Below are 26,669 nucleotides of genomic sequence, written 5' to 3' on the forward strand. Positions count from 1 at the left end.
ATAAGGGAAAACTTGCCATCTTCTTGGCTGAAAACTGCATGTAAGACCATGCTGAAAATGGTATACACATCACGGCTGATCCATAAAGAATTACTGAGTGTGGTAAGTCCAACCTTACACCACTCCATCTGCATCACCCTGAAGACCAACAACTATGTGCTTATTTTCATGCTGGGGAGATCCATATTCCAGAATACTCCCTCTACTATAACTAAACTATGAACTGCTTCAGTGATTCTCACGAGTATTTGATTTCTATATGAAGATGGGAAAATATCTTTGGAACATATGTTGCGCATCTTCAATCAATCTCATCAGTAGTAACCAAAGGAGAATGAATGACTGTATGACACAATACTTACTGCTTATAAAGCATCAGATTTCTTAGGTTTGCTGACTCTGTAGTGGATCTGAAGCTGTGTGTATCTTTGACAGGATCTCCAAGGTAAGCATCCACTTAACACACTGTTTGCTGCTACAACTACACATGTTTCTTTTCCAAATATTTATTTATAAGTGACTTATGTATGTATGTATGTATATATATGTATATATTGTACTATTCTTAGTTAGCGTATTGTCTGTCTTGTCTTAATGTTGGTTTAAAATGGAGCACTGTAACAAAAAATAATTTCCCCCAGGGATCAATAAAGTATTCTGATTCTGATTCTGATTCTGAGAAGAGAGGGAATAAGCTGTAAAGAAATGGTGCAAGAGAAATTTCCAGTCAGACTAGTTTGGAAATTGTTAAATAAATGTTTACTATCTCTTTCCGCTGCAGATGTCCAAAGCTGAGACTTCACCCCCTCCCGGGTGCAATACTTAATTATTATTAATATTATTATTAGGCATTATATCGTGGACACAGGTAAGAGAATCTTTAATTCTTGTTGGTGTCACTGACAATCAAGGAGGTTTTGAGGCATAAGAAATGTTTAAGATGCTTGTTTGCTGGATTTTTTTACCCCTTAAGAACCGACAGTGCAACAACATATTCACTGGATGGACTGACTTGTCTCATAAAGTCTACATTGCACCAGAAACACCTTCAAGAGATTGTACCTATGTCCTCAAACCTTTTAGACTCACTGAACTTATAACTTATTACTTGTTATAAATGCCTATATTTCTCATCTAGGTCACATAAAGAGCGGCAAGAGAAAGGCCCTCCTAACATCCTGCAAGACCTCAGAGATGTGGTCCTTGTTGAAGGCAGCACAGCAAAGCTGAAGTGTAGTGTTAGCGCTTTCCCGGACCCTTTCATTGTCTGGTACAAGGATGGCAGGATGGCAAAGGACTGAAGGTTGGTCCCAAGTACTGCTATGTTTTTGAAGACCCTGATGTATTGGCACTTGTGGTCTGGTTATGATTATAAGATTTTTTATTTTTTATTTTCTTGATTATGACATGAAGAATTTTTAAAATAATCACTGATGAGAACTTTGCCCCACATGTCAGATACAAAGGTTGACTCTTGCTGATTAATGTAGAATCATGTGGTTCACAGAGTTAATCTGTCCCAGTTCCTGCTAAGAATTCTAAAGACCCAGATAACATCAAGACCAAGAGAGGGACAACAGTGGTACTCAAGGCTGAAATAAGCAGACAGCCTCCTCCAGTCGTTGTCTGGCTCAAAGTAGTTGCTAGCAGATTTCTGCACTTGCACATAGTTTGCATGGAAGACAATGACTTGTCTTCAAACACTCGCCAAGTTCTCGCAGAGTATTAGTGAAAATGTGAAAAATGTGACACAAACTGGAAACAGAGACCATCCGCCTTCAAGTAAAGTTGGGCCATTTGAAACATGTTGGCTGAAAAGGTGAGACACAACTTTTACTTTGAAGGTCTTCTGGTAGCAACTAAAATGATCACAGAGAAGTGTTTACCTCTATGACCAGTTTTACCTAGTAACACCCAGCAACCATTCGCCAATCAGATGGTAAGTTCATATTTTTTCCCTAGCAACTAGAGATTTCCAGGTGGTTGCCAAATGGTCTCTGGGCCCATGTGACTGAGATTGCAGTTTTTCCACTAGCATCCAATCACTTCATTAGTCTATTCAATATAAATACTCCCATTCCCCTCTATGTGTTGCCAGGTTGTCTTGTTTCTACTTCTATCCAGCAATTTCTTGCATTCACTTAATTTCCTTTTTATTAATAACTTGAATGCCTCCATGAAAGCGCATTTATTTGCTTTTGCCTTTCATTAAAGATCTGACCTTTGGAATTGACCAAAGACGGGACTTTATGAGCATTTGGGTCCTTGTGTGTTCCCTCAAACCATTATAATAATAATAATAATAATAATACTAATAATAATAAAAATAATAATAGTGGATTGCATTTATATAGCACTTTTCGAGACCCTCAAAGCGCTTTACAATTCCACTATTCATTCACTCTCACATTCACACACTGGTGGAGGCAAGCTACAGTTGTAGCCACAGCTGCCGTGGGGCAGACTGACAGAAGCGAGGCTGCCATATCGCGCCATCGGCCCCTCTGGCCATCACCAGTAGGCGGTAGGGCAAAGTGTCTTGCTCAAGGACACAACGACCGAGACGGTCCGAGACGGGGCTCAAACTGGCAACCTTCCGATTACAAGACAAACTGCCAACTCTTGAGCCACGATCGCCCCACAACCCAAGCCATTATGTAGTAGTAAATGTATGTAGTAGATTCTAGATTTGGATTTGCCATTTGATAGGTAAGACTCAGTCCATCTGAAATAATATAATTAGAGTTTAAAAAATATTTAAACTGCAGTTTATTATGGGAAATGTTCATCCATGATTTTATTAACATAGAATGGTAGTGACTGCACATGAAAGTCACAACCAAATTTTGAAAAATACAACAGCTGATGCAAAGTTGAGGCTGCACCTCTTTGGCTGGGAGCGGTTCATCTTCACTGTGTCTCTGAGTTATGTCTCTTCAGGTAATTTAGCATTTTGACCAGAGAGTTAAAGAAAAAAGACAGGATCGGGGATTTTTAGGTGCCAGCAATAGTAGCAATCAGTTCAAGCTACTGGACGAAGCTATTTACAGCAATAGCTATGGCATATTTTGGCTTTAAAGCGCAGCAAATCTCTGCATGGTCCCCCAGCACAGATTGCAGATTGTAGGCATTTATTAACAAAGTGCAAGCAATGAAGATGGGCTCTTCATTCTTAGTTTTATTTCGATTCTTATTTTTGTTAATTTGTTTTCTATTTGCTGCAATTTCTAATGTGATCATGGTCCTTAAAATAAGTTACTTTTAAATTGCTATGAAAGGAGACAGAAGTGCATAAAAGTACACACAATAATGATACAACAGTGATCACAAACACCTTTATTTCCTGGCAAGGACCGAAATTTGATGTTGTGATAGCAAGCATATAGAGTATACGGTATAAACTACAGCAGGACATGATGGCCCACTGACACAATTTGTTTTCATCAGAAAAACAAAAGGCATAAGATCATTAACAGTTACTAAAAGATTTCCATCTAGAGCAAGCTCGATAAACCTGTAGAACATTTATTTTGTGTGCCTGCAGGTTCTCTGTTATCCGCTAGGGGGTGATGCCTCCGCTTTATACTTCCACTTTCAGTGGAAAGTCCACTTGGTCGGACTTTCAGTGGACTGTAAGTACATGATTCCTTGAAACTCTGTCATTTCCGACTTCACTAAATGATTTTGACGACTCTCGTTACTGGAAACAAGCCAAATAAAAACGAAAAGCCTCGTTGTGATAGGTGGAGCCTTTACGGCAACAACATGAGGAGTTTCTATGATCTTACATGTGGCCTCTTTAGAGACCGTCCCTAACTTGGTCGGTTTCAAGGCCACCCCCAGCTGCAATGTTATCTGTAAACTTTTTTTTTTTTTAAAGTTTCTCAGAAGTCAAAGAAAAGTAATAAGAGAAACCGAAATATGTTTTTTTCTGTTATGCAAAAGCAAAAAGAAAGGAGAAAACACTGTTTTGTTCACGGTTGGGCTCCGGATGAAAGTAAAAAATAAATAAATAATGAAAGGCCAAATGTAAAGAAAAATAATGTAATTGTTTAAATAACAATAACAACATAAGATTTATAAATACTATAAAATATTTATGAACCTGCAACAATGCTTTTTTAAAAAATAAATTTTAAAAATAAATTTAAAAAAACAAAAAGCCTTCACATCCTGCATTGTGGCTTTAAGAACCGGGCTTCCTTGAAACCGTCAGGTCCCATTTAGCGAAGACAAATTGATGAACTTCTCCAGTATTTGCATCTTTTGTAACTTTTTAAGACCTATTTTTATTTTATTTTAACTTTTACAGGTATTTTTGTTCGGTGTTTCTGGCCGTTGACAAGGTTTCTTTTAGTTTTAAGCTGCAGCATGCGCGTCCGCAAACAGGGAGTGGCAAAATTTAAAGACTTGAATTTGCCCTAACTCCTCGCAAGTTTTAAACGGCGGTAAAGTTCCTGTGTGCGGATCCAATGGCCCACCCGTCGTCGGTAATCACGCAAGTAAGAAGAGAGGAGGAGGAGGGGGAGGAAAATGCCTGTCTTCGTGAGGAAGGTGAGTTTGGGAGAAGTTTTTGGAGCTGCGTATGATAATGTCAGAGAGGTTGGTTTGAGGGCGCCTGTCCTCTGTGAGCGGTTGCAGACATCTCTGTGATAATGCCTGCTCCTTTAATCAAGTGTCCGTGACCGGTTCTCAAAGGTTCTCACCGAGTTTAATAAGTTTGCATCCGGTGTAGCTTTCTGCGTTAGGTGGGACCCACGGGAGATTATAGCCGTTTCTAAGTAGATAAAGTAGAAAATATGTGTTTCACCGGGTCGGTCAAGGGGAACTTAACAGACTTCACGGTGTTACGCAGAATTTTTAGGCGGAATGAGGTTTGAACGGCAGAAATAACGTGTCTCTGAAGGGGGGCGTGGCCACAGCCCCATTGACAGCTCACTCGTCCTGCTCTGGACCTCCATGCTGAGCTGCCGTCAGTTTATTTTTGTCTCATCGTTTCAAAATGAACACGCTGTGGTCTCCCACCTCTTATTTACGTTATTATTGTTATGGAGACTGTGGAGCACGAGCAGTGTTACTCACTTTCTATAAGTGGGACATGGACTAAGCAGCTCTACTAAACAGTATTTATAGGTCACTGTAACAAATGATTTGGCCTATCTCTGGGATAGGTTCACTTACAAACACTTAGAGCTGTACACTCACCATCCGCTTTATTAGGTACACCGGTTCAACTGCTTGTTCGTGCAAATATGTAATCATCCAGTCACATGGCACCAGCTCAGTGCATTAAGGCATGTAGACAAGAGAGCGAGACGATCTGATAAAGTTCAAACTGAGCATCAGAATCGGGAATACAGATGATTGAAGTGACTTTGAATGTGGTGTACTTGTTTGTGCTAGACAGGCTGTTTTGAGTATGTCAGAAACTGCAGATGTGCTGGGTTTTTCCCACACAGCCATCTCTGGGGATGACAGAGTCGCCTGAAAAAGAGAACCTGTCCAGTGAGTCGAAGTTCTCTTGATGATACTGGCAGTCAAAGGCCACTGGTTACAGCCAAGGAATGCAGACATGTCCGATATTAAAGCAGATGTGCTACAGATGTGCCACCGAAGAAGACCACACTGGGTGCCCTTCCTGTCAGCTAAGAATAGGAAACTGAGGCTACAGTTCATATTGGTTCACTAACATTGGACAATAGAAGATTCGAAAGATGTTGCTTTGTATCAACCCTTCAAGCAGATGGTGGGGCGATGTTGTGTGGGATATTTTCTTCGCACCCTTCTGGTCTCTTAAACTGAGCATCACAGCCTACCTGCGTGGAGTTGCTGACCATGTCCATCCCTTTTTGACCACAGTGTACCCATCTTCTGTTGGCTGCTTTCATCAGGATTTCATCAGATCATCTCAAACTGGTTTCTTGACAATGAAATCAATGACAATGTGTTCATTGTATTCATGGCCTCCACACTTACCAGATCTCAATTCAGTAGAGCACCTTTGGAATGTGGTGGAACGGCAGATTGACACCATGAATGTGCAACAATGGCGTGATGCTATCATGTCAACATGGACCAAAATCTCCAGCACCTTATTGAATCTGTGCCGCGAACGATTAAGGCAGCTATGAAGCAAAAAGGGGACCAACCAGGTACTGGCAAAGTGTACCTAATAAAGTGGCTGGTGAGTGCATATTAGTTGCGGTAGTACTTCAGAAGACAGTGCCGGATTTATGCAGTTCTTTCCTAAAATGTACCATGTCACTTTGCATTTGGTGTATAATTTTTAGTATCCAAAAATACTTTGTTAGATACAGTCCCTTGTTATGTTGTACTTACATTTTGAGTTGGGCACGTATTTTCAGGTACTTAAAAACTTGTACTTTAAAGTAAGAAAGATAACATGATAAACGTGGGGGATATAAACCATAATTTGTGGCCTGTGTTATAGTTTTTGTTTTTTCTAGCTTTGTTGTTTACTTCCGTCTTATTGTTAAGAAAATAATAGAAAAGAAGAAGAGGAAAAAAACTGTTTATCTGGTTTAAGTTTGTTATCACACCATCTCTGAACATGTAGTCAGCGCAAAATGAAAAACTGCTAAACATCAACCACATATCTCAGTAAGTACCGACTTATTTGCAAGTAGGCCAAATATTGGTCAACTAGGCCAATGTTAGCTGAGGCACATATTCATCCAATGTGTCAGTGAATTCTTAGAAAATCGTAAGGCTAAAAAAATGATTTTATGTATATAATGATGTTGCTGTTATTAGTTATTTCAAAACTAGTTTAGCAATTCTGTAATGCAGTTTCTTGTTTCTTATCTGGTGATGTACAGATGCAAAACGGAGATATCGGCTCTTAACTCCCAGAAATCAACTCGGCGTATGTTATTTGTAAAGTCTCATATGAGCCTCAAAATATATTTATGTTTTTCTGTTATTGTTGATTGAGGATCACATCAGACATCAGCCTTGTGATTGAAAAACGCATGTTGAATTTTAGTTCTGGTACTAAACCTGTACAGTCATATATAAAGTTACCGTGGTAACTGAACTGAGGGGAACACTATTGCAGGATGAAGTGAGTAACGATTTTTATTTGGACTGAACAGATACAGTCTGAGTCAGATGTCACTGACTCTCTATTGATAGAAAATGTTAAAAGTAAGTTTGTATGGGATAATTTTATTTTATTTTTTTTAAGAAACGACTAGCTTATTTTTTTATATATAAAATATAATTTTTCATCATGAAGGAGGTCTAAATCCTGGTGCTGGTGCTCTGTAGAAGTTTATTTTGTTTTTTCAATTTTTGAGCAACGTTCTGGTGTAACAGTGTAAAACGGGAACAAAGGTACATAAACAGATCTTAAAATGGAGAACGAAGCTATTTATTGCAAAACAATGGCGATTAGAAAGGCGTTTAAAAAAGAAATGAATAACAGGAAAGGCTGTGTTGTAATTATGATCGGATAAATTAATGCCCAAGATTCTGTGTACAGATGATGGGCAGCTGAGACAGACTTTTGTCTTTAAGGGTTGTTAATATAGTAAAAGGAAAACGTTCTCAACTCACTTAAGATCGTTCAGTCCTGCCTAGCAAAGAAGAGGACACTTGTTCATTGGCTGCTGCCCTAACAAACAGATTATTGGTGTCTGTGCTTTTTTACATTGAAGAATTTCTACAAAAGACACTCAATGCAGTTAGCATCCATAGACAGAAATGTCAATGTCTTATCAATTATAAACAAAAAGACTTCCTGAGCATCAGTTCTCTGAATGCAGTTGTGAACAGTAGGGTTGCAACGATATTCGTATCGATATTGAACCGTTCGATACAGTGCTTTCGGTTCGGTACGCATATGTATCGAACAATACAACATTTGTAATTTATTTTATCAACTTTCCTTCTGACGATGCTGTCTGTGTTGAGCGCTCAGTGAATCTGCGTTCGACTACTCCGCCTAGGCTGCACTGTCGAGCGCAGATCCACTGAGTGCTCAACACAGACAGCATAGTCAGAAGGAAGAGCGCAGGGCAAGCTAGCAAGACAGAAGTTAAGCTCTCCAGATCTGGCGTTTGGAATTATTTTGGTTTTCATGTGACGTATGACCCTGAAGGTAAGCGAGTCATGGACTAAAGTAAAACAGTATGTTGGATGTGCCGTGCAATGCTCAATTACAGTGGGGCAAAAAAGTATTTAGTCAGCCACCGATTGTGCAAGTTCCCCCACTTAAAATGATGACAGAGGTCAGTAATTTGCACCAGAGGTACACTTCAACTGTGAGAGACAGAATGTGAAAAAAAAAATCCATGAATCCACATGGTAGGATTTGTAAAGAATTTTTTCGTAAATCAGGGTGGAAAATAAGTATTTGGTCAATAACAAAAATACAACTCAATACTTTGTAACATAACCTTTGTTGGCAATAACAGAGGTCAAACGTTTACTATAGGTCTTTACCAGGTTTGCACACACAGTAGCTGGTATTTTGGCCCATTCCTCCATGCAGATCTTCTCGAGAGCAGTGATGTTTTGGGGCTGTCGCCGAGCAACACGGACTTTCAACTCCCGCCACAGATTTTCTATGGGGTTGAGGTCTGGAGACTGGCTAGGCCACTCCAGGACTTTCAAATGCTTCTTACGGAGCCACTCCTTTGTTGCCCGGGCGGTGTGTTTTGGATCATTGTCATGTTGGAAGACCCAGCCTCGTTTCATCTTCAAAGTTCTCACTGATGGAAGGAGGTTTTGGCTCAAAATCTCACGATACATGGCCCCATTCATTCTGTCCTTAACACGGATCAGTCGTCCTGTCCCTTGGCAGAAAAACAGCCCCATAGCATGATGTTTCCACCCCCATGCTTCACAGTAGGTATGGTGTTCTTGGGATGCAACTCAGTATTCTTCTTCCTCCAACACGACGAGTTGAGTTTATACCAAAAAGTTCTACTTTGGTTTCATCTGACCACATGACATTCTCCCAATCCTCTGCTGTATCATCCATGTGCTCTCTGGCAAACTTCAGACGGGCCTGGACATGCACTGGCTTCAGCAGCGGAACACGTCTGGCACTGCGGGATTTGATTCCCTGCCGTTGTAGTGTGTTACTGATGGTGACCTTTGTTACTTTGGTCCCAGCTCTCTGCAGGTCATTCACCAGGTCCCCCCGTGTGGTTCTGGGATCTTTGCTCACCGTTCTCATGATCATTTTGACCCCACGGGATGAGATCTTGCGTGGAGCCCCAGATCGAGGGAGATTATCAGTGGTCTTGTATGTCTTCCATTTTCTGATGATTGCTCCCACAGTTGATTTTTTTCACACCAAGCTGCTTGCCTATTGTAGATTCACTCTTCCCAGTCTGGTGCAGGTCTACAATACTTTTCCTGGTGTCCTTCGAAAGCTCTTTGGTCTTGGCCATGGCGGAGTTTGGAGTCTGACTGTTTGAGGCTGTGGACAGGTGTCTTTTATACAGATGATGAGTTCAAACAGGTGCCATTCATACAGGTAACGAGTGGGGGACAGAAAAGCTTCTTACAGAAGACGTTACAGGTCTGTGAGAGCCAGAGATTTTCCTTGTTTGAGGTGACCAAATACTTATTTTCCACCCTAATTTACGAATAAATTCTTTACAAATCCTACCATGTGAATTCATGGATTTTTTTTTCACATTCTGTCTCTCACAGTTGAAGTGTACCTCTGGTGCAAATTACTGACCTCTGTCATCATTTTAAGTGGGGGAACTTGCACAATCGGTGGCTGACTAAATACTTTTTTGCCCCACTGTACATGGGTGGGAGCTAGTGTGTTAGTGCAGTTAGCTCGTTAACGTGTTGGCCGTCTAGCCCCACGCACGGAGCGATCGGCGGTAGCTCGTTAACGGAGATTTGCCGTGTTGTGGCGTTAAGGTCATTTCAACGAGATTAACCTGAAATCACTAGTGGGAACACAACGAATATGACTGCACATTTACGCCGACATCATCCTAGTGCAAAGACAAAAACAACAAGCATGCTACTAACTTTAGCCGAGTCATTTAGACAGCTGTTAGCACATGATTCTCCTTATGCTGCTGAGAATATAGCCCAGAAGAAGCGGATAGTATAGCTTTTATTTTGGAAAGAGACATTTCTCTGTAATAAACTCTCTTTTCCAAAGATGAGTGATTCCTCAATCAGATACAGGGCTTGCAATATCGCTAGCCCGACGTCCTGGGGCTAGCGATTTTTTTTCAGTCGGGCTACCAAAATCTATCTCTTCCCTGCCCGTCGGGCTATTGTAGGAAGAAAAATATATGTCAATGCTTTTGCATTCTTTCAGAAATGTAGCTGGGTAATTATGTCATTGGCATCGGTGAGCCACTGTCAATATGTGACATATTGAAATCGCGTTTGAATTTGCGCTTGTTTTTTTGCTTTCACTTTGCAATCGCGCGAACTGTGTATAGAGAGCGACAGCACTGATCTGTGAGTGATGATAATTTGCGCACCAATTCCTCTGACATCGTCTTATTAATCGTTAGCTCACTATGCAAACATGACAAGTGAAATCTCCCGCAGCAAGCTTAAACATGTGAGAGGTTGATCGCGCAGAGAATCGCTGAGCTTATGTGAGTGCGTGTGTAAAAGCAGGAGGATATATATTTCATTTCTTCTGAGCCAAATAAGACAGGTCAGGGTGAAGAAGTGACAGCCAAAGAAAAGCTTACCACAAAACGGAGAAGTTATGACAAATCAGACTATAAGGCAAAAAGAAAGTGCAGCTTCATGGTTTCATGGACAAAAGAATTTCTGTGGCTGCGATATGACGAGCTAAATAACCAGGGCTGCACATAAGTGGTCCGCAGGTGCGCATTCGCTGTCAAAATAAAAAACGCGCACAAGGGTTAGGGTTAAATTTAAAAACTGTACTTTTGAGTTAAAATATATATTTATAATTTTAATAAATGACAAATTAAAAATGCATGAACATTTTTTTTGTATCGAAAAAATATCGAACCGTGACACCAAAGTATCGAACCGAACCGAACCGTGAATTTTGTGTATCGTTGCACCCCTAGTGAACAGCGGTCTTAAACCCTATATTTTATTCCAGTATATGAGTAATCATACCATATCTGGGCAGTTTACAGACCCGTGGTCACATTTAAGTTGAATCTTAAAGAGTGTAGCTTGGGTCCTGTGCATACTGATGAATTAGAGACCCTGTTGAGTTGAAGTGATTGGATCTCATTTCTGTTCTTTGGCTTCCTCTCATACCAAGGAGCATAAAGGTGAGGCATTAGCAGTGCTGGTGCCCTTGAAAGAAGAAAAGATTGATAGTTGACCGTGCTGACTTTGTAATATATTTAGTTCTACTTCCCAGTGATGTGATTTGGTAGGCTGTCCTTGTGCTGTGGCTGAATCTAAATGAGCTAATTAAGTGAAATGAATAAATCTGCTAAACGACCTATCCACAACCAAACAGCATGATGAAGTGCCTTCATGTGAAGAAGCAGGATAAATAAAACATGTATATAGCCTATTTTGAACTCTGTGCATCTTAATAACTTGTATTTTTCAAGACAGTCATAAGGTGGCAGTATTGTTCAGCTTTCTGGTCAAGACCACCTCCTGCCTGCTCTCAGATTATTTCCTCCTGGCTAAAAGGTCATGAGTCCAAAACATGGCAGTCATCCAGAAGTGAGAGGCCAGCGAAAAGGGGAAGGGGAAGCTGCTCTTCAGCCATTCTATAGTTTCTGTAGTCAGTAGTGGTGTTATCAGTCGTTAAGTCCTAAATGTTTTGCACACTTTTCAGCCCTAAATACCTCAAGCTTCTTGATGTTTTATGGGCATTTGTTTTTTTTTTTTTATCTCTGTCACCTCTGCAGTGCTCTGAAACATGCAGTTTAGTAGGCACAAAAACACGGCTAGTGATGTATTTTGACAAGTTTCTTTCCACACTCCAGCTACTTTAACAATTACATTTACACTGTAGTTATTGCCATTGAACTTGAGACTTGCTGTAAGGTGAATATTTTCCTTTGCAGAAATGTTTAAACTTTTTTTGACCTGACCCAAGTCCAGCTCGGCCACCATGAACTTGCCATACCATTTGCTCTGGAGGGGTGTGAAGCAACTTGTCAGATTGTAGCGGGATATCAGGTGTCAAAGTGTTGGAAAGTCGCTCATGGGAGGGGGGCCTTCATTCTTTCTGAGCCTCGATGGGAATAGAAGCAGCCGAGCACTGAGGCATGGCTCACCCGAAAGGGTCCCAGATAAGCCTGCTTTCAACTGAGTAGGCTGCTGATGTGGCGCGAGGTCTTTGCTGCCCCTTGGAAATGCTGTAACCTCATTATCAGCGTCTGAGCCTCTTGGATAGTGAAGTGTGAGGAATGTTGTGTTAGAGTTTGCCTACTCAGTTCTGCTGCTACCTAAGAGTAAAGCAAAGAAGGTGCAAGTTTATAATTGTCCGTCTTTGTATTGGTGTGTTCAGGTGTGCAGCACCTTAATTATAATCACGTTTCAGAGAGAATTCGTTTTTCACACAGGGCCTTGTAGGTTTGGATTTTTTTCCCTTAACAATAAACACTTTCACCTATAAACTGCATTTTGTTTTTCTTTTGTTTGTTTGTCTAATATTTAAATTTGTTTGTTGATCTGAAACATTCAAGTGTCACAAATGTACAAAAAAAAAACAGGAAATCAGGAAGGGGCATGCATGCAGCACACAAGCCGGTTTATTTGTCTATCTTTGTTAGGATACTCACCAGCATCAGTATATTGTCAATGCAAATATGTGCCAGACCATTATCTAAACCCTTAAACCTACTTCTGCTTTCTTGTACAGATAAGTCCTAAATGTGGTGGCCCTGAGGGGTCAAATGCAGTGCAGTTTAAGAAGACATCAACAAGTAGATAGAAAAAAGCTTGGATAGCATACAAAACACAAATAATAATATTTCAAACTGCTTCTAACAAAGATGGTTGGACATCTTTGGTTTTTGCTGATAAGTGAGTCGAACGACGTATTGTTTGGATTAGCAGACACACACATTCAGTGAGTTCCTCGCCGGTGTCCATCAATCTGTCAATTTTCTTAACTACCTATTAACTTTTAAGGGAATTATATTGTATTTTACACATAAAGTCATTTTGTTTGTTTGTTTTTGTTCTTTTTAAATACACATTATGAAGTTTGTAGTGCAGTAAAAATCAGTTAAAGGGAGCATGACAGATATTTACTTTGATTACACAAACATTACATAGCAGTAAGTAATAGATGATAGGTATTGTTTTGTAAATAGCCAATAATTAATAATAATTTGATAACTCAATACCCTGAGTTTATTACATTATGTTATTATGCAGTATATTTCTAACTAATTTGGCGGCTCATTCTCTTTGTCTTGAAGATAAAATGGAGGAGAATAGTTCTTTTTTTCCATTTTTGACTAATAAATCACTAAGTTGAACTTGAAGACCTTTGTGGATGTAAGCCAACTTTTAACAGAGTATTAACAATAATAATCCACACCCATACAAATACATGCATTTTATCAGGATTCAATTAGAACTTTCAAGTTTACAGAAAAAATGACACACATGCAGGCAAATGCGATCAAAAAATGTAACCTTGTCAGAGGTAATAATATTAGTATTATTTTGATACATTACTGAAAGTTCTGCATTGCCACTGTACTATATACACAGGCATACATGTGCTCTGATTCTCATTTTATTGCTTTGTAGAGGTATTACTGCTGCATTCCCTTTGTATCAATTAAGTTTGTACCCATGTCACGTTCCCACAGTATTTTTAGCCATGTTAGAGGTGGAAGAGTAGAGATCTTCAAAGCGAGCACGTCTGGGCCTTGAATAAGATATTAATATTACTGCTATGGCTCACATTGTTAACATCGTCTGCTAAAATTGACTGTTATTATAATTTAGTTTGCAGGTTAAAGCAGCACCTAAAACACTGCACACAAAGCAGTACAATGCTGAGACTGTATATGTCTACTGTAACAGTTTCCTACTTTAACCCTTTTTTTTTAAAAGGTAAACTTGTTTAACCTTAGCTCTGTGGCCTTTTTGTGCAGTCTCGATTTTGCCATAATAGTTCCCTTTTAGCAACTGCTGCTCATATGGAGGGCACGCGTATGGTGTCAGATGGTTTCTTTAGTGGTGCTTCCTTTTAATAGTACAGTTTTACTTTTCATCCCCACAGAATATTATCTATCAGAAGAGTTATTCATCTTATATTTATTTTGGACGTTAACTCACGCTGACAGGAGCCAGAGCTGTCAGTGCATTCTGGGATTGTGTTTGTGTTGGCATTTGCAACACAAAGTTTGGAACCTTTAGGAGTGATTTTATGGTTCACAGTCCTCACTCTCAGTGGTTTCATTTAATTTTTTTATTTAGTTCCTGCACTGAAGTGTTACTGTGCTGCGTAAACAGTTCTTTCCTGCTACTTGTGACAGTTTTTTTTTTTAATTTATATACACAATCTCATCATTAACTGAAGTCGGCCTCTGGCGAGCTATTTTAGGCTCACTGATGTGTAATAACAGAGAACTGGACACCATGATGTTTTTCTTTTAACTTTGAGCTTCACCTGCCCAGTTCCTTCACACATGTTTTGAACACAAGCTTTTCATCATTCATCAAGTCAGGTATGTCCCAGCAAGCATGCCTTGACAATGACTGCTCCCCAGTGGTGTTGACCACTTTCAGCCACAGCTGACGAACATGCCAAACCCATCCAGCATAACACTTGAAAGTAGGTCAGACTTGTTAAGGGATGGAGCTGAAACCGTTCCAAACTGGTTAATAAAGGTTACTGTTCACTGTTTTTCAAAAACAAATGCACAAAACCGATTATTTTAGTAATCAAGTGATCTACTGATTTTTCTATCGAAATATCAGGTAAGACGTACTTTTGTCTTATTAACCAGCAATAATAAATATTCAAGCAAGAAAACGTGGGTCTTTCAGAATTAACTGTTCATTGGTTTCTATTTTGGAAATTGCAATGGTTTAAAGTTTAACTGCATACAATATCTGTCAAAAAAACACCTAAACCCTTTGATTGTATGTGCATGTCATAGTGATCTTTTCTTTGTTTTCCTTAAAAAAAAAAAAAAAGAAATTTTCCTAAATGCAAAAGAATTTAATAATAATAATCTCAAGTACAGTCAAACATTAAAATCAAATCAAATAAGATATAGAATAAGAATTCAAGGCATAAAATTTTTTTCCTTTAGTCTCTCTTCTTGGAAGGCTTCCTGACAATAGGAGCCACGTTTTACTGTTGCTGATAACAGATGTTATGATGGTGCAGGCAATATTTAATAATTTAATTTAATTTAGTCCTTGGCTCATGTACATTTTCATTGGCTTGAGAAAAAGGCTTTTAATTTTATATTTTAACTATTAATGCAATTTGATTAATATAGTCTTTCATATTACTTCACTTTTAATCTGAAAAATGTTATGAAGCCTTGAAATTAGCATGGTCTAGTACACTGCATGCTCCTCTTTAGACTCGCCCCTGTTTGCTGCAGGTATCACCTACATGTGAAATAGGATGGCTGCTGTCAGCCTTTACCTAGCTGTATGATTTAACCAGGCTGCTATCAGACTAAGTTAACAGTTAATCTGCAGATTTTAATACAGCTTCTGGAGGCTGACTGCAGGTTTTTTACTGTGTAAAACAAACAGGAGTGGATGGAGCACCAATAAGAGTTTTTGTGATTAAGCACTTCTGCTAGCTTTTAATGGTGATCACAGGAACATCGCTGGTGTTTTGGACACTATAAACAAGTTTTTCACTCTACGTAGGCTCACAGAGGCTCTGCCTCTTTGCTCTTCAGCTGGAAACAGACTCCGCCTCCCCATTAAAATGTGCCTGCGTCATCATCACTACAGGGTGGGCCATTTATATGGATACACCGTAATAACATGGGAATGGTTGATGATATTAAAGTCCTGTTTGTGGCACATTAGTATATGTGGCTAATGGGCACATGGCCCTCTTCCTATCCGGTCGTTAAGTGATGACGTGTCGAATCCTACTTCCGGGCCTAAAGTAGTCTGCGTTTAATATGGCTTTTGTGCTGTTAACATGTTTAATGTTTTGTATTTTCTTCTATTTGATCTCAAAAAGCTTCTAAAACAGTCAGTGATCACTGTTGACCTCCCTCGGCTTTTATTACCGCTAATCATTTATTTAAGCTCAGTTTTTAAAACCTTAGGATGTAACTACAGCCCAGCCCATGCAGCAGTATATGAATGACTAACCTCGTATTATCTCAGTTGTTCTCCTGGCTGAAGTTTGGTCCTTTTACAGCATCCTGCCATGCGATTACATTTGTTCCTGACCACCGAGAACATTCACGTTAACTTTCATCAAGTGGAAAAAAGTTAGCTTGTTTATATTATGCTAACATAGCTGTGTCGCTAGCGGTCACGTAGCACATCATTATATACCAGCTAGCCAAACTTCAGTAACCCTACAAACGTCACTGCTGTTTAGCTTTCTGTCTTCATTTATGTTGGAAGTGATAACAGAGCTGTACGTTTTAATTTGTTTCCAAAACCCCGCAGTCAGGACATGCTATATTGTATTTAGATAGAAGCTAGCGAGCTAACTTCCTGCTAACTTCTAACTCCGTTAAATGTCATAAATTCCGTTTTCATGGATGCCTGGATGTTAAACTCAATTGTTACACCTGGTAGAGCAGAACGCTGATCATTTTATTAAAGATGAAAGACTTTAGACAGTTTTTCAACTCTCAGTAGTGCCATAGTGATCGTTTGATATATGGACCTGCAGCGGAGTTTAGGCCCAGACACGGCTAGTGACGTCAGACTTTACGACCGGATTGAAAAAACAAAAGTTGTATCCAAGATGGCCGACTTCTAAATGGCCACCATGGTCACCACCCATCTTGAGGAGTTAGCATTGGCGCCTCTGCTCTGCGCCTCTCGCCCTCACATATACTAATGTGCCACAAACAGGACTTTAATATCACTAACCATTCCCATGTTATTATGGTGTATCCATATAAATGGCTCACCCTTTACTGCCGTTTTGTTAACAGTGTTTATGTTTAAAACTGGAGGCTTAATGTGGTCATTTATTCATACCCCTGTTTCAAAAATCTCTGTCAGAACATGGTATGAAATGCTTAGGTGGAAACTAGCGAGCTAACTTCCTGTTAACTTCTAACTCCGTTAAATTTAATAAAATCTGTTTTCATGGATGCCTGGATTTTAAACTTAATTGTTACACCTGGGAAAGCAGCAACGCTGATGATTTTATTAAAGATGAAAGAATTTAGACCATTTTTAACTCTTAGTGTTCGTTTGACTTTGGGACCTGAAGATGACCGAGTTTTGGACCCAGGTTACTCTGCGAAGCTCCTCACTACGGCAGCCGTAATGCTCTGACAATCCATCAAGCAGTGTGGCTTACCAAAGTTGTACTAAAACATTTTTTAACAGATTTCTGCACGCCAAAATCGGTTTGAGGTCAGTAAGCACAACCAGAATTCATACATAAGGCACACTCTCGATTTTTTGAGAAAATTAAAGGATTTTAAGTGTGCCTTATAGTGTGGAAAATGCGTTATACAGAAGAAAAGAATATATCGTGATATATATCGTTACCACACGTGCTTCAAATGATACCCCGATATGGATTTTAGGCCATATCGCCCAGCCCTAATATCAGCCAAATATATACAAATATATACATATTGGGTTTTTATTGTGTTGGTTTTTTTTTTTTGTTGTTTTTTTTTTCGAAGCATCAGTCTTAACACTTCTGTGTTAGTCAATCGGTAATATCAGTACATGAATGCTACTTTCACAATCATCACACATTTACACACAAAACATCTTGATAGGTTTGTATTATCCACTAAGGCAACAGATGTAGTCTGAGCAGCATGCTAATGCTTTAGCTGACAGCTCTGACTGGTCATCAAGGCTCAGCTAGTTTGTCAGTTTTTCTTTCTTTGTAAATGCTGGCTTTCATCACTCTCACACCAGCTGATGCGATGTTGTCCACCACTTGTATGTGCCAGAAGCTGTTCCTTCTGAGGTATGCGGCATTGGCAAGTTCAAAGTGACCTCTAGTATCCGAGAAGTTATGTGTATTGCGTGGTCATATCTTAGATCTACAACTGCATTTTAATGAATTATGTTCATACATTTTCAAGAGTTCAGCAGAGAAAGACTCGGGTTCAAAATGATTTTTTTTTCTTCTCACTTTTGTACTTTTTATGTTAAAAACATTAATGTAATCAGTTCACATTAATTATAGCCTTGAATTTATTTTTTCATCTTATATTGTGAATATCAGCTCTTAAAGATGAATACAAAAACAGACCTTCTGCAAGTCTGTTTATTTCTTCTAATTATTAGTCCTTTATTTAACCAGGTAAAAAAAATCTCAGTGAGATTAAAATCTAATTTCCATAATAAATATTAGTACTCAGTATAGGGCAGTCCCTCGTGTCAATGAAATTGTATCACATGGAGTTTAACCATGTACTGTGTGTTAAGTTAACTTGGTGTTTCCGTAGATTGCATGAGTGTATAGCACAGACACATATCCTTACTAATTACTATAAATAAAAGTCCAGAAACTCCCAAACACTCTGGTTTTTGAGCATGAAGCTTAGCAGGCTCTGTTGGGATTAGAGTGGTTAACCCTAAGTCTTCTGTGATTTAAACTGATAAGTTGTTTAAAACAAAAATATCATCCCTTGTTATCTAGCACAAGATAAATAAGGACTAAATCATGAGTTGTAACATCTGGTGACACACAGGCCCACAAAACCCAGAAAGTTTTAGCAAATGAGCTCTTGCTATTCATTTGTTTAGTCTTTTAAATGCATTGCTATTATCATAGGTTTCATTATGATCTGTTTTATGGGAGAAAACAAATGTATCCTAAAGCAGCTATTTGCAGTAAATTAAAACTACTTTTTGCTCTAACATGGCAGTCTATTGGGTCTAAATCACTTCTGGAGCAAGCCTCATGAGGGACGTTCTAGGAAATGCAGCTCTGGACTCAGCATAAACCACGTTTATTATTCATTTCTAAAATTATGTGGATTGTAAAATCAGCCATGAAAGTTCAGTTTGATACATTTATCAGCCAGGTTAATTAACAACTAGCTAATAATGCCCATGTACAAGACAGTTCTTGGCATTCAACTTAACAAATCAGACACTGGAGGTCCGACTGGACCCAGATGTCTTCACCAGACTATTTTGGGGATAAAATGTAGTGACAGCACGGCTGGAACAATGCACAGATTGGATAAGTCGAATGAGCAGAGGCGCCAATGCTGACATCATTGGCATTAATTAAGTCCAGAATGCATTAATCACAGTACTAGACATTACATTTGCTTACATAGTTATACAGAGAGTTTGCAGTAAAACTGATCTAGTACAACTGATCTAGTGCTGTCACACGAGTACAGTATGAATTCTGTCTTCTCTCTGTCTCCCTATGATCCAGGTTCTGTTGCTGTTTCCAGCTCAAAGAAGTCTTACAGCAGAGGTTTTCTTCGCCGTCTCTTCAGTTGTCTGTGTAACAAAGACGCCAAACCACCTCCAGTAAAAATCAACGCCCCTCTCTCGCTAGAAGAAAATGGGACAAAAGTAAGTGCATCTTTTAACCCCCCTCCCTTGCTCTTCCCTGAGATATCAACTTTCTCTCACCCTCTCCCTTGATCATCTTTGAACAGCATGTGGGCAGCATGATTGGCAGCTGTTTGATGCCTGAAACACATGTTTTCTTGGCTTCCATATTGGTTTCTTGGCTTTCATGTTTACAAGAGCATCTCCCCCGGGCTTGGTGAAAAAGTACTCCATGTTCAGACATCAATCATGGACTTGTAGGAAAGCCGGAAATGGCGTAAATGTTGCAGAAATGCATGCCTGATCTGTCATTGCTGCTTTGCAATGCTTTCTCGGAAGATGCCATTGATCAACACATGTTAGCGTAGCTGTTTTTACCCTTTTAGTAGAGGGGAATTCTGGTAGACAGTATGAGTTGTTCTTCTTCTTCTTATCATCATTATTATTATTATTATTATTATTATTATGTTTGAAGGTAGGGTAAATATAAAGAACCATACTAATTAATATTAGATTATAAATTCATAAACAGAAACTTGTGTGATGACAAAATATAAAAATGACTGGAATGTGAGGGCCTGATCTTATGTTTCATACAGTTTTTTTTCTTCTTGTGTTTTTGGACAACTGACAATACTAATTATGGTTAAACTTGGTGTAGCCTTTGAAAACATCACTTTTGGCTGCTACGGTCTCAAGATCAAGTGGCCAAGACGTTCTCAAGTGTCAGTTTCATATTTATGCCTTAGTTCAGCCTTTTATTGAGATTTGATATTCCACAAGTTATTTGTCACGTCTTTCCAAGTCCCCAAAATAAATTTCTTGGTCTCTGGCAAAGGGAGGGTCGAGTCAAGTGCTCAGTCTCAGTTTTGGTTGTGACAACCTGTCATGTCATCAGGCATGCTGCTCCTGTTGCTGTTACTCTCTCATGCAGACTGCTACTCCCCCCCACCAGCTCTGTGACTTTTCACTCTGAATGGACTTTACAGTTGGATGCCAGTCATTTGGGAGTTGGTCTCTACAGATACAAATGCATGGAGTAAAAGCTTTGGACAAAGTCTGATAAATACTTTCGTGATGTATTTGGAAAACTCTGAGCAAAACAAAGGCACTAGAGAAGGGGAACCATCCACTGAAGCCATGTTTGCTGAGCAGTGCCAGGTCCCCAGATTAACAGAAGCTGCAGATCTCACTGGCCCATCAAAGGGAAGTGCTGAACTAGGAGTAAAGGTCCTCCTTCAGGAATATACTGAGCAGGCTGTCAGCGAAGAAATGGACCCATCTATTCCTTGTTTGGAACAATGCAACCTGAACTCGGATGAGCTTGAATCCTGCACATACTTTAATGGACACGCTGACAGCTTTGAGCAATATTCAGAGAGCAATGGATTTTTTGAATCCGACCAGATCCTCGATAAGTGCGAGACTTCAGAGTTAAGCCAACCGTGTGATGAATGTACTCAACACTGTGAGTGTTTTAAGTCCTCTGAACACTGTGGTAATCATAGCTCAGCTTCTGAATGTAGTGCTTGCTGTGAACAGTGCGCAGAACACCTCCAATTATTTCAGAAATGTAAGCCCTCCGATCAGCAGTTGGAGATTTCTGACCTTGACGCTGATGAATTGGAAGTGAACTGTGGCAGTTTGGGCCTTTGTGGAAGGTGCGATTTCAACCTTGAATGCACAGACCACCCCGAGGCTCTACAACAATATGAGCCGTCACAACAGCAGAGTGACGGCTTTGACTCCGAGTCAGACACATCAACAGAGAACTTTCAGCAATGTGAAACCATGGACTCACTCAACTGTAATCCTGAAGTCTGTGAGTACGACGAAATATCAGATGAAACTGAATTTACAAATGATGAAGATGATGAAGAAGCAGAGGAAGAAGATTATTATGATGATGATGATGGCGATTTTGAAGATGATTTGAGCTATAAAGCCAAACAAAATGAAACAGAGTTCAGTGATGAAGAATCTCACAGTTCCTCAGAAGACACACCTGTACAAGTTTACTTTGATGACACTGAAAATGTTGCCTTTGCAACTGATCTCTGGGAGACGCACGAGTACACCAAAGAAGACTTTCAACAAGCTCTTACGACAGAGGTGTCCACGGAATCTGGTGAGCCGTGTGGAAATGATGACTACGAAGTAAGCCAAGAACCGTATAAATCCGAGTCCAGCGGTGAAGAAGATGGTTCCTCAGATTGCTCCTCTGTGGAAACCAAATCCTTTAAGACTTGTCCTGAGGGCAGTATTCCATCTGATCCCTTCTTCGATTCATCTGAGGAATCTGACAAAGGACCTCAGGAAGATTCCAGCGACGAGCAGACAGAGTGGGAATCTTTTGAAGATGAGGAAGTACAGCAAAGTGATGAGAATAAATCAAAAACTGTTGATGTCACTGTTGAGGATTACTTTGATTTGTTTGACAAAGTGGACTATTACGGACACATATTTACACAAAAGCAGCGCTACATCTCTTGCTTCGATGGCGGAGATATCCATGACCACCTGTATCTGGAAGAAGAGGCAAAGAAACATAAAGCCAAAACTTTATATCAGTTTGAAGATATTAACAGGGAAGCTAATGTAAAAGACACAGACACTTGTTCTGACGATGCATCTGAAGATACTTATGAGGAAGTGGATGTGGACCAGAGTGATGGGTCTTGTAATTTAGAGACTCAATCTGAGGATTGGCTCATCGCAAAATCAGAATCAAGTTTTGAAGAGGATGACGAAAGCAAAACAGAGAACGGTGTCGTTTATGCAGAAAATGATGAGACAGCCGAGGATGATAAAGCCCCTATTGATGAAGAAGCGTGTGCCTCTGATGACCACGTTTCTGAAGAAGCTGAAGTTCGCCCATCCACTGGTCCCGAGGGGAGCATGTTTGCACCATTAGCCAAGGAAATTTCTGTTGAAGGTGATGCTTATGAAGATATTTTGTGCAGTTCTCACTATTGTGAACCCAAACCTTCTGCAATTGATGAGACTGCGAGCATCACTGATTACACAGAGGATGACAAAGCCAAGCCTGAGCCTGAAGACGACGTATTTATTACATGTTCTGAAAAGGAACCGTACTGGTCACTTATAGATAATGATGAAAATAGACAGCTTTGTGAGCCAAGTGTTGAGGAATACGATGTCTATCAGATTAAAAGCATTCAGTCATCTTTTAAACAAGCCCTGAATGGATTTATTTTAGAAAGAAACTCGCATGATCAAATAACTAATGATGAGAATGCTTCTAGGAGTCAGAGTCAAGATGCTCTAATATCTCTGAAAGAGCTGGCGGCCACTGGGTTGTGCCCAGAGGAGTGCGTGTCCGACACATTTGGAATTAATGAAGTTATTGACATGAACAGCTCAGCTGTTGAAGAGGAGTGTGTGTTAAATGAGATTTCAAAAGAAACTGGACCCCCTGTAGGAATTATTCACAGTGTTCAGGAAAGGGACATGGTGCTTATGAAGACTGAAGATAACAATGATTCTGAACAAAGCAGAGAGTCAGACGAGGATCAGAGTGACGATGAGTCCTATGAGACTTGTGAATGTGATTACTGCATCACACCAACTGAGGAGGTATAAGATAAGAAGTACTTCATTTATCCCAAAGTTGAGAAATTTGTTTGGTAAAATTACATTAAACACAACAAACATATAAAAAAAATTTATCTTTAAAGTAAAACGAATTGGAAATAAATTTGAAATATAGTAAAGCAGAAATGGGTATAAGTTTGTTATACATGATAATATTTAAAAATTTTCCAAGTTATAGCCCGACCAAAGTATCAGGGATTAAACATCAGGCAGATACAATGGTGTCTGATTTTATAAAATAAAATTAAAAAATTAAGTACAGAAGAGACGAGAGGAACACCTTAAACCATGTTATGCGTGTGGTATGCAAAATATCCAACATTAAAAGGGTACTCTGTAACTTCCCTGCTGGCAGCATGTGATTGGAAGACCATAAACAGAGTAATGGTTTACTTCTGCTTGACTTGTTGTGACAATGAAAAAAGATAAGATTTATTTTTTTTAAACGGAATTGTCATATTATCTTGGTAAGGAGTTGTAAATAAGTAACAGATGTACATTTTTTGTTTTTACAAAAAAGAAAAAAAAGAAAAGAAAATAGCAGGAAATATATAAAACCAATGAGAGAGAGAGAGAGAGATAGATAGATAGATAGATAGCAAGCAAGCATTGGTCTTCATAAAGGAAGCTTAACACAGGCAAGCTTCCTTACACTAGCTGACTCAAAAAAATCTAAAAATGCCTGTGGAGGTAACGGTTATCATAACAGTGGTTAACAAATTTCTCTGTTTTGCTGGGCTTCAAACTGTGTGTGCACTCATGTACATAGGGGGTATTTAACACGTCATAAGAATACTTCTGTGCAAAATGATTACTGTGAGTGCCGCCTACTCCAAATGTTATCTGATGAGATCTTTAAAGAACACAAAAAATATAATCTTCAAATACAACATAATCACAAATAAAATAAGAGATTAATGCTAAAAATAATCAGTATTGTAATTCAGTAGCCCTATTCAGTATTTGTAAAAAGTGTTAAAATAAAATGAACCTTAATCATTTTAATGCTTAGTGCTGCTCAGTGCTGATGTCCAGTTTTAAGGTATTGAACGACTGAACAGGAATTCTTGGCTTGTGTTCTGTGCTGTCGTAGCTCCAATTCTATTTGCTTAAAAGAAACTTGTCAGCAGAAACGAGGAAAACAACATTTGTATATTTTCTGCATCACCAAATAAATTCCTGTGATTGAAGAGTAGGTGTGTAACAGAAGTGACTTTTAAAAACATAAAATAAAGAAAAGAGAAATAGATCAGGTTTAAATATGTGATAAAATATTACTTTAATTTGATTTATTTGCCTTTTTATCCTCTAAATTTTTAAATAAACAGTGAATTTTTTGACATTGTTAACTAATAAATGTGCATTTTCAAACTGATGAGTCTTGCTGCGGATGGGGTCAACACAAAAACGTTAGCTACCTTAAAAAGAAAAAAAGAAAAATAGCTTTTAGCCCTTTTTATCATGTTAACTCAAAGGTTTGTGGGAGAAAATAAGGCGATAAATACAAAATGAAGATTTTACAAATTAAATAATTAATCAATCAAAAAATTTAACAAGAAATTAAATAAGGAGGAGAACCTATATGTTAAATTAAAATAATAGTAATTTCCTTTCTTTGCACGTTATTGAATGCATGTTTTTATCATTGCAGTATTTTTGGTGCATAATATTACCTTCTTTTGCTATCTTAATCTTATCTTAATTAATATTTTTATCTTATTTTTTTCATTTGATTGTTCTGATGCCAACCGTGGCAGTGAACACACAGAACTGAGACTTGGCATATTGTGTGGTATCTGTGTCAAATTCCAGCTCTGCCATTAGGCTCACGTGGCAGCTCACTGATGGACAACACATCCATCAGTGTTACCAACAACCTGTTTGTTCATACCAACTTGTTTTTAGAAGCCGAATCACATTAATGAACTCTAATCACTGACCGCACGTTGACGGATGAGACACACTATAGCGATATCTACATGTTCCGTCAGCACAGTAGCAGCTGTACCATCCCAGGTTCCCCGTAACCTCTTACTGAAACAACACAACACTGTTAAAGCGCTTAAGTGACTAGAAACACAAGCACACACTCATAATAATCCGAATGACTTTCCCAGCATATTGAAATGGTGAGACCGTATTTCTTGCGCATGTTGTATTTGAAACTTCACTGAAAAAATGTTTTTGCCTTACACAGCTGAGGTCTAAACTGTGTGCTCTTCTTCAGCTGCCCGGAGAACCACTGCTCCCACAGATGGAATCAAATGATGAAGGAAAAATCTGTGTGGTCATTGATTTGGACGAAACACTAGTGCATAGTTCATTTAAGGTAAGATATATATATATATATATATATATATATATATATATATATATATATATATATATATATATATATATATATATTTGGATTATGATGATTCTGTAGACCTTCTTACATTCTTGGCCTTGGTTCACATGGACCCTCTTGCTCTTATTTCTACTAGGCTTCCATGTTAAAGTAATTAGTCTACCTGCGGAAAAAAAAACATACAAAGGAGACACATGATTGGTACAAATTTAGGGGAGACACAACATATTTTATATTTTTCACAATCCAGATCCAGCCTTCAACATAAAACCCCAAGATCTTAGGAAATTAATATTAGATTTTATAGAAAGAAAAGTAAATCTGTCTTCTATAGAACACCTACATAAAATTCATATTTACATAAGATATTTTGTGAAACTATGTTACTGCATTCATGAGTGTTGATATACTGTATTGCGTGTTTTTAATGAAGTATCATGCAGCTTCCTTTCGGGCTGTTTGATACCTTGTATGGTAGCATTCAGTGAATAAAGTAATCAATGCCAGAAGTCGAGGCTCCTGTATCACGACAAATTATGTAATGAATGCCGCGTGCTGTTTAGTCCTTCTGCGGTCACAGCCTGTCCTGAAAGATGTCACCGGATATTAGTGTCGGCTAAACGGGGTCACACCTCCTCTGAGCTCCATGTTTAACACAACGCGGAGTGTAAAAGTTGCTGTTACTTTGACACATGAACTGCTTTAAGAGTTCTTTATATCTGAAAGAAAGGGTGGTTTTTTTGGGGTTTTTTGGGGTTTTTTTTTTTTTTTTGCAAAAAGCTGCTAAAATTAATGTCATAATGAAATGAAATTAGCTTTGGGTGCACAGTGTTTGATCTGGAAGAGATCTCAGTGACCTTCTCTACTGTGGTTTAGAAAATCTTACCATTAAATGATCAAACAGTTACATCAAACATGAAAGAAAATAACAATAATAATGTATAAAAGAAATGTATGGATGTTTAGTTAAATGCATAAGAATTTGTATGCAAAGTATCACTACACAGTTAAAGCCACAAAAGAACATAATAGTGCAAATTAAATCAATGTAATACAGAGG

At 38.8% G+C, this 26,669-nt stretch overlaps 2 protein-coding genes across 3 annotated transcripts in view; both read left to right on the forward strand.

The window, feature by feature from the left end:
- Positions 1-57: 57 nt before the first annotated feature.
- Positions 58-1,729, forward strand: LOC308409904 (SPEG neighbor protein-like; the record flags this gene model as incomplete). Its single annotated transcript, XM_080902902.1, is given in 6 exon segments — positions 58-102; positions 782-813; positions 1,139-1,295; positions 1,298-1,360; positions 1,492-1,514; positions 1,516-1,729. Coding segments are annotated over 6 exon segments (534 nt in total).
- Positions 1,730-4,176: 2,447 nt separating this feature from the next.
- Positions 4,177-26,669, forward strand: part of LOC308410314 (carboxy-terminal domain RNA polymerase II polypeptide A small phosphatase 1-like) — a 28,029-nt gene continuing 5,536 nt past the window's right edge. Inside the window, exons 1-3 of one of the 2 annotated variants that reach the window (XM_080903569.1) lie at positions 4,179-4,554; positions 19,523-19,665; positions 25,487-25,588. In XM_080903569.1, the coding sequence (XP_080759695.1) occupies positions 4,473-4,554; positions 19,523-19,665; positions 25,487-25,588 (327 nt within the window). In that variant the 5' untranslated portion in view covers positions 4,179-4,472. Of the gene's footprint in view, positions 4,555-19,522; positions 19,666-25,486; positions 25,589-26,669 lie in introns of both variants that reach the window. The other variant, XM_080903570.1, reaches the window with a different exon arrangement.

The sequence above is a fragment of the Rhamphochromis sp. 'chilingali' genome (assembly GCF_963969265.1).
Source record: "Rhamphochromis sp. 'chilingali' genome assembly, chromosome: 14".
Taxonomy (NCBI): Eukaryota; Metazoa; Chordata; class Actinopteri; order Cichliformes; family Cichlidae; genus Rhamphochromis; species Rhamphochromis sp. 'chilingali'.